This window comes from Raphanus sativus, unplaced genomic scaffold (genome assembly GCF_000801105.2).
Source record: "Raphanus sativus cultivar WK10039 unplaced genomic scaffold, ASM80110v3 Scaffold4098, whole genome shotgun sequence".
Lineage (NCBI taxonomy): Eukaryota > Viridiplantae > Streptophyta > Magnoliopsida > Brassicales > Brassicaceae > Raphanus > Raphanus sativus.
Window position 1 is genome coordinate 1 of NW_026619401.1, and position 8,517 is coordinate 8,517.

The 8,517-nt window shown below is 39.1% G+C and overlaps 2 protein-coding genes and 1 pseudogene across 2 annotated transcripts; 1 reads left to right on the top strand and 2 right to left on the bottom strand.

Annotated features, from left to right (window-relative positions):
- Nucleotides 1–32: 32 nt before the first annotated feature.
- Nucleotides 33–1,932, bottom strand: LOC108860656 (50S ribosomal protein L3-2, mitochondrial-like; annotated as a pseudogene).
- A 22-nt stretch (nucleotides 1,933–1,954) lies between these two features.
- Nucleotides 1,955–4,174, top strand: LOC108857284 (probable GTP diphosphokinase CRSH, chloroplastic). The gene is made up of 4 exons (XM_018631245.2): nucleotides 1,955–2,373; nucleotides 2,519–3,433; nucleotides 3,527–3,817; nucleotides 3,905–4,174. Exons 1-4 carry the CDS (start codon nucleotides 1,978–1,980, stop codon nucleotides 4,049–4,051), a joined length of 1,749 nt encoding a protein of 582 aa, XP_018486747.1. The 5' UTR covers nucleotides 1,955–1,977; the 3' UTR covers nucleotides 4,052–4,174.
- Nucleotides 4,175–4,405: 231 nt separating this feature from the next.
- On the bottom strand, nucleotides 4,406–8,153 carry LOC108859077 (CBL-interacting serine/threonine-protein kinase 1). Its single transcript, XM_018632925.2, has 12 exons — nucleotides 7,776–8,153; nucleotides 7,574–7,636; nucleotides 6,273–6,344; nucleotides 6,081–6,188; nucleotides 5,920–6,000; nucleotides 5,643–5,822; nucleotides 5,341–5,559; nucleotides 5,165–5,269; nucleotides 4,951–5,067; nucleotides 4,791–4,853; nucleotides 4,631–4,705; nucleotides 4,406–4,541 (listed from the first exon to the last, which is right to left on the bottom strand). The coding sequence occupies exons 1-12, from the start codon at nucleotides 7,959–7,961 to the stop codon at nucleotides 4,479–4,481; spliced, it is 1,332 nt and encodes a 443-aa protein (XP_018488427.1). The 5' UTR covers nucleotides 7,962–8,153; the 3' UTR covers nucleotides 4,406–4,478.
- Between the last annotated feature and the right edge of the window lie 364 nt (nucleotides 8,154–8,517).

Sequence of the window (8,517 nt, forward strand, 5' to 3'; positions counted from 1 at the left end):
AAATATAAGGAGTTTTTGGTCATTTGACATAAAACTCATCCATATATCAAAATACAGAATACAAACGAATATAATTGCATCTAGATACTGTTTTCAGACGCATGATCCAAAATTTACAGAATCGCAAAAGAACGGCATCTGATTGCTGCATCCAATTACTGTGTGCAGATGCCGCGTCTGGAATTTTCATCCAGTTTACGAAACGAACAGGGCCTCACTGCTTATTGCAAACTCTTATGCAGCATCAGATTCAACAAATGCTAGACTAAACTTCCTTAGCTTATTGTCTTCCACAAACATAAAAAAAATGAAAGAAAAAAAGCCAAAAATCAAGATCAAGATCAAGATCATGTCCTTTTCATCAGTCTGCTAACATAAATGGGTCAACTTCTCCGAGATCTGCGACCAATGGTTCTAATTCTGATGGATCCTCGTCTTCCGGTGCTAAATACGTTGGAAATGGAAACTTTGAGACGTCCGGTTTCTTGTAATACGCGTCTTTTATGAACACAAAGTTTCCTTGCACCAGGAACCTGCAGTAACAAAACATCAAATCACTCACATATAACAGTCCTCAAAGTAAGACACCTGCTCGCAGATTGAGATAACTTACTTGTCCTCTCACCCAGAGGAGGTTCCTGGCAGGATCAATCTTGTAAATCCAAACGTTCTTCACTGTCTTCTCCTTTCCACCCATTCTCCCAGGCATCTTTTGTCCCTTGAACACCTGCCTCAACGTCTCCAACAACGTCAGTTCTTGTCAATATACTTCAATAGGAACCAATTTTGACACATACCTTTCCCGGAGCATCTCTTTGACCTGTGGAACCAATTGTTCGATGCGCCTTTGAACAACCATGTGATGCATCCCCTCCAGCCGTATCATATCTTTTCATAACTCCCTACAAAAAAAACATCAATAAAACTGAAAGCTTTAAATCAGTTTTTTCTTTTTCTTTTTAGTATGGAATATTCACCTGAAAGCCTTTCCCACGAGTGATCCCGGCCGGTGACATCAACATACTGCCCAGGAACCAAATGGCGGACACCGAGTTCGGTACCAACGGGAAGAAGAACTCTCTCAGCTTCCTCTTCAACGCCACACCTTGAGCTCTGAAATGACCCAACACAGGCATTGTCAAATGCTTCGGTTTCTTATGCCCACATCCAATCTAAACCAACACAGAACACAAAGCCATGAGACTTTCACAAAACACTTTAAATTAAATCTTCATAACAAAAAAAACTAGGGAATGAAAAACTACCTGTAACGCAAAGATGCCTTCTTTCTCAACAGTTTTGACCTGAGAGACGATGTTGTCATCGGCCCAGAGGATGGAAATAGGAACCCTAGCTCCCCATTTGTCCCAGAGTGCAGTCATCCCACACTTGACGGCTATGATCCCTGTCCTTTTAGACCTCCTGGACATCTCACCTGGTTTCGCCTCGATGATTCGAGTATCAGATTCACTACCGTCGACAAACCCAGCATCGGAGCTGAATCGTTGGAAGAGAAAGAAGTTACAATAGGGAAGAGATTGCGAGGAAGAATGGGTCAAAGACCGAGTTGTTGATAGAGTCTGTCTGAGTGATGCGAGAAATGACGCCTCTTAGTACCACCGTCATGGCTTCGGAGTTCGGACCCAAGTAACCTTCAGTGTCAGAGAGATGCAGAAACTTGAACTCGTAGGCTTTTTCCTTTTGCGGTAGGGTTTTAGTTGCTACCCGTAACAAACCCTCTAACCGAACTAGAGTCTCCAGAATGCTACTCGTAACAAACCCGCTAACCCAAGGAGAGGGCCCAAGCTAGGAATAATTATTTATTTTGTCCCTCTTCTTAAAAAGAAAAAAAATAATATGTGGACGATAACACAAAATCCGACGTGGCTTATCCATAACTGCAAATTAGAAAAGGTAACGGTAGTTATAAATTCAAATAATTATTAATTTCTCCCTTTTTTCACAAAATTTTCTTGAATGTCTGCGATTCGTCCATCTCCGATTCCAATCCCGAGATGCAGATCCCACACACTGTACCGTCGCCTTCACTCGATCCACTTGCTCGACCAACGCCACCACCAACGACGTCGACGGTGGAATCCGAGGTCCGAAGCGGAGGATACCGCGGCTGAATCGTCGACGGCTCGGTCTCCGGAGGCGGCGGGAGGGAAAATGGTGGTGGAGCTAGTCGGAGCATTCAACGAAGTGACGGAGAGGATGAACTCGGTTTGGCTGTCGACGTCTTCGTCTAGGTTGCTCTTCAAGGCTCTGAAGCTCTCCATCCCGATCTTGCAGTCTCTCCCTCTCGCCTCTGACGGTCGCTCTCCCCTCTCCAAGGCTCTTTCCCTTTCTATCCTCCTCGCCGATCTCCAGGTTCCTCTCTCAATCTGAATCGCCACGTGTTTATCTAGGATTGGGTGTTAGGGTGCCGTTTGGAATTGCCACGTGTTTATCTAGGATTTGTTATTTTAATGTTGGAGGTCATTTTAATAGGAAACATATTATATAATGTGTTTAGATGGACGCTGAAGTAATCTCAGCGAGCATATTAAGTGAAGTGGTGGAGGCCAACGCGATAACCATACACGAAGTGAGAGACCAGATCGGTACTGGAACCGCTCATCTGCTCCACGAGATCTTCCGCGTCAAAAACATACCTTTCAAAGTCGATGTCCTGGACGACGAGACAGCTGCTTCCCTTAGAAAGTTCTACCTCACCTACTACGACATCAGGGCTGTGCTCACGGACCTTGTTTCAAAGCTTGATGAGATGAGGCATTTAGATCACTTGCCAAAGTATCGCCAGCAGATTCTCTCCCTCCAAGTCTTGAAGATCTACTCTCCTTTGGCTCACGCCGTGGGAGCTAATCAACTCTCGCTCGAGCTCGAGGACGTCTCTTTCCGTTACCTTTTCCCGTGCTCGTATCTTTACTTGGATTCTTGGTTGAGAGGCCACGAGAACGGGTCGTTGATAGACGTGTACAAAGAGCAGCTTCATCGGTCTTTGAAAGGTGATTTGGTCTTGTCTGGGATGGTGGATGATGTGTATGTGAAAGGAAGGTATAAAAGCCGGTACAGTATGATGAAGAAGCTTCTTAGAGATGGGCGTAAACCGGAGGAAGTGAACGACGTGCTTGGTCTGCGGGTGATACTGATGCCAAACGATGATGAGGTTGGGGAAAAGGCTTGTTACAGGACGAGCGAGATTGTTCGGTCGCTATGGAAAGAGATTCCACATAGAACTAAAGACTACATTGCTAAGCCGAAGGCGAATGGGTATAGGAGTTTACATATGGCGGTTGATGTTAGCGATAGTGATCAGACAAGACCTTTGATGGAGATTCAGATACGGACAGTGGATATGGATGGGTCTGCTAACGCTGGAACAGCATCGCATTCTCTGTACAAAGGCGGTTTAACCGATCCGAAAGAGGTAAGCTGTTATGTTTTCTTTTTTGTGGTTTTGGTAAGAAGGTAGCTTATAGGAGGAGGTTGAGTTGTTTGTTTTAAAAAAATGTATCTAAAGGCGAAGCGGCTTAAGGCGATAATGATGGCAGCAGCGGATTTAGCAGCCATTCGTCTCAAGGATCTCTCATCTAATAAACAACAAAGTCTCAAGACGACAACAAACCAGAGAGACAGAGTGTTTTGCCTTTTGGATAAAAATGGCGATGGGATGATCAGCATAGAGGAACTGATGGAAGTGATGGAAGAGCTTGGAGCTCCAGGTGAAGATGCAGAGGAGATGATGCAGCTTCTTGACTCCAACAGCGATGGTTCTCTTAGCTCAGACGAATTCGATACGTTTCAGAAACAAGTCGGTGTTCAGTTTGTTTTCATCACATTCTCGTACACTTTGTTTTCGTCTTTTGTAATTAACGTATTGATGTGGTTCAAATTGCAGGTAGAGTTCATGCGTAAATGGGAAGATAGGGATAACGAGTACAAGAGCCTTTTAGATGAGAAACTTCATGATCTGCCGCATCAAGATGCGACTGGTTTGATTCAGTTATACAACAAGGAGCTTGAGGACCGGCTCTCTAGCCATTAAATACCAAACCATTTTTCTACAAATGTGTATCATTTTATCAATATATCCGACCATAATGTGTATGGTTTAACAGTCGATTCAGTGTAGGTTCTTGTTATGCATGGAACCAAGTTGTTTAGTGTTTATCTTTGCATTACACTCAAATTTCAACAAACCGAAAAATCACCAGTTTGTAAATTGGCATGTGACCAACTAAGCACGTACTTTGATATTACAGACTTACAGTCCTATAATGTGCTTGTTAATTGAAAATGAATCTATTTAGTGCATAAATATTTACAAACTATATACGTGTATATTAGCAGGTGATTTTCGCCAACTTTTTCTATATACCAAGGCAATTTTTCGAACTAATTGTATAAACTGAACCTTTTGTATTTATATTGATGAAAGGTTGTAACAATGGATGATGTAAATACACCAACACCTATGATACTAGCTCTTGTTCCTGCGAGGACGTGCCCACGTCTTTTAATAGTCTCTCGTACAACTGCACCAACCCAAAAAAAAAACTAAATTTAACTTCTGTCTTTGATATTTAAGTTTGCATATTACAAAACTGGACATCTCTAAACATACCTGTCTATACAAACATGAATCTCCATAAGATTTTCTTAGCTCAACCACGTTCAGTGACGGCTTTATCTCAAAAACCTGTTTTACATATGATTAGTTCAATTTAATCACTAAATAATCTAAGGTAGTGATATACAATTATGTATGTAGTTCATTAATATACCTCAGCTGTTACTAACAAGCCAACTTGACCTTTCTGGTTAGTTTCTTCTTGCTTTACTTTTAACTGACAAAAAAAATACAGTTTTAACGATTTAAAACCTCAACAAATCTAACATTACAGAGTAGAAAAGAAAGAGGAAGAAGATGACGTGAAGACTCACCTTTGCATGTTTCTTTTGTACACTGAATCCCATTTCTGTAACTGCGGTTTCGATTTTCTCCAGTAAATCTCTTGCTGAGCTATTTGAAGTGAATCTTATCCTCCTCTCTGATACATCCTGAGAATTGGATAGTATATTTTTACCTTTTATTAATTACATTGTCACACAAGCAGAGGACACATCTTTGAAACAGAGTTAAAAGCCATATTCTTACCTCTTGTTCAAAGAAACCAGACAGGTCAAGGAAGGAAGACATTCCGATTAACTGAAACGCATTAATGATAGTTGGTGAATCACTGCCCTTCCCTTCTTCAGATCCCTACACAACATACAGAGAACTAAGCACACATTGTACTTGAATCAAATGCAATGAGGCGGACAGATTCTCACGAGATCTTGGATTGAGAAAGAATCATCATCTGTGTCAACTTCTTTTTCGTCATCATCATCATCTGGAACCGAAGGAGTGTAGTCTTGCTTGAACCATTCACTGGATTTAATACCTGTGACTGTGATCCTCGTGACTGGATTTGGATCAAGCATCCTCTTGACCATTGTTCTTGCACCTGGTGATAACCATCTTGGTATTGGTGGGTCTCCTTTGCATATCTGTAGCAAAGAAACCAAATATTTTATCAAGACTGTGTGTCAAAACTGTTGATATATATAAGAGAAGAGGCGGTTTGGTTTACCTTCTGGTAAAGAACTGCAAGGTTTCTATCGTCAAAAGGGAGACATCCGGTTAAAATCACATAGAGGATTACACCACACGACCATATATCAGATGCTGCACCATCGTAGCCTCTGTTGGCTAACACCTCAGGCGCTACGTAGTTAGGACTTCCACAGGTTGTATGCAGCAATCCATCATCCTGAAAAATGCCAAATAAGAAAAAAATAGTTGGAACATGATTCAGTTCAACTTATCTGTCTGCTTATGTTATTATTTAAGATTATATTTCTAAGTACCCTAAAATGCTGAGGCAGAGCACTGAGGCCAAAGTCGGTGATCTTGATATGTCCATTTGCGTCAAGAAGAACATTCTCTAGCTGCAATATAGAGAAAAGTCGAGAGATATTAGGAAAAGATTTTTTCCATTAGGTTATTGTAAGACGTGAGGAGCACGGACCTTGAGATCCCTGTGGAAAACACCTTTGCTGTGACAGTAGCTGATTCCATCGATGAGCTGCTGAAACATTTTTCTTCCCTCGGTTTCCGGTAGCTTTCCTTTTGAAACCTAAGAGAGATACATAGAAGTGTGAGTTTAGCTTTTCAAGATGCACTCTTGAGTGCAAAGCAGCAGAGGCTAATGGTGTTTTACAATTCTGTCGAATAATTCTCCTCCCATGACACATTCCATGACCATATAAATCTTCGTTTTGCTAGCCAAGACCTGCATCATGACCATAAAGAATTGTCCATTAGTTTCATAAAGTAAATAAAAAATAAAAACATGAGGATTCTGAGTTAAGATGTTTGAAAATTCAAATAGTTTGCTCCAAGTTGAAAAAATGAATAAAATCTAATAAAATTCTAGAAATATGATCTAAATCATATCCAAAGATTTTCTCTAACAAACCCCTTAGGTGTCAAAAACGTGCAAGAAACACATAAAATAACAGTTACAAAAAAAACACATAAAAATAATAGGTTAACCAGTGCACGACATAGTCGCGACCTCAAACATGGACTACGTTACGTGTATCCAATATGTGAAATTCACAATCGGTTGCTTGACCTAAAAGTCAAAGGATTTATGCGTGTTACAAGGCAAGTTTCAGATAATTAGAAGTCAGCAATAAACGTCTACCTCTTTTATAACCCAAATGTACAGCAACACCCAAATGTACAGAAACACCCAAATAATAATGCATAAAATTTTATATCATAAGAAGAAATAAGTAACGTATGTACAATAAGATCAAAGTGGGCATTATAAAAGATTATAAAGGTCCTAAGATTAGGCAATTATTATGATCATCAACGCCATGTCCTGTAATTTTCAGGACATAAATTGGGACCCACCTTGAATTGAAAAGGTCATATTGTTTTCTGAGTTACCGGCCAAGAGTAAGCCCACCGTTCCGATAATAATGGAATGAATAGTTAAGAAAATAATGGCTAATTGGTAACGTGAAAAACAAGCTAAAGGACCCATGCTTTTGGTAACGAAATTGATGACCAATTTTTTAACAAGTGATTAAACCGAATGAACTTTTAAGGATATCTTTTGGTAAAAACTTGTAAAGATATTCTCAAAGCAAAACAACAAGTGTCAAAGACTTTGGTGTCTAATCCTCATCAGTAAGTTATAATCTGTTCGATAAGATAAGATAAGATCTAACTAGACTAAAAAGTGAATATTCACAAGATCTAATCCGAATAACAACAACAAAATGGATCAAATTTTCTTATTCAGAATTTTTTGTTTCACGTTCTGTCATACTCAGGTACTAAATAACAACAAATCAGAAGAACCTACACCGGAAGCAAACAAACAAACAAAGAGAATCTAGATTGCTGTACTAATCACATAATCAAAATAATCATTCCATAATAATCCAAAATGATTACATTTAGAAATAATAGTGACATACAAATCAAGATTAGTGGGATACGCACCTCATGTAATCTGACAATGTTGGGATGTTTCAGCATTTTCAACGTCCGGATCTCTCTTTTTATCTGCACGCAATTAATATAAAAAATAATAATTAATTCCAACAGATCTTCCGGCGTTTTTTTCGCCTGTAAACACGAAGAAGTTACCGGAAAAGTAAAAAAAAAAACAATAATTTGATTCGAAAATGCAAAATGAAAAAACCTGCAAGGAGAAGTTGAGATGGGAGATACGAGACTTGTCGATGATTTTAACGGCGAACGGTTTGCCGGAGATGGTGTCTTTAGAGAATTTGACTTTGCCGAAATTACCCTCGCCGAGCGTCCTCCCGAGCTCGTATTTCCCCAGTCGCATTCCCTTCCTCACCTCCTCCTCTTGCTTTCTCACCATCCAATCACTATTTGGACAGATCACACTAACTTATAAATTTTTCGAAATGACAAAAGCAATTTTATAGATTGAAGAGGCTTATGGATGTGGCTTTAGCTGTGTAGGAATGTCTGAGGGAGATATATGTATATTTGAAATAGACAGAAGATTGGGAAGAAGAAGAAGAGATTGAAGAGTGGACGATACTTCTTCTTGCTTCCTCTCTTCCTTTTATATACCCTTTTTATTTTAATTTCTGAATTTCCCAGTATTATTCAGTTTTTAAATTAAACACACATTTATAATTTATAGTTAAACTTACATTAAATCACTAATGTTCCCTTTTTTATACTACTATTTATGTTTCCAAACAATATACTTATTTTTTTATACTACTATCAATGTTTCCAAACAATATATTTTATATACTATTATAAATGTTTCCAAATAATACAATAATTAATCTTAGTTATTTTATATCCATCATTTTCTCTTTAAAATTTTGTAGAAACGTCATAATTTCATAAATTATAAAATAATGAACTTTAAAATTGGATTATAAGATTACAAATTATGA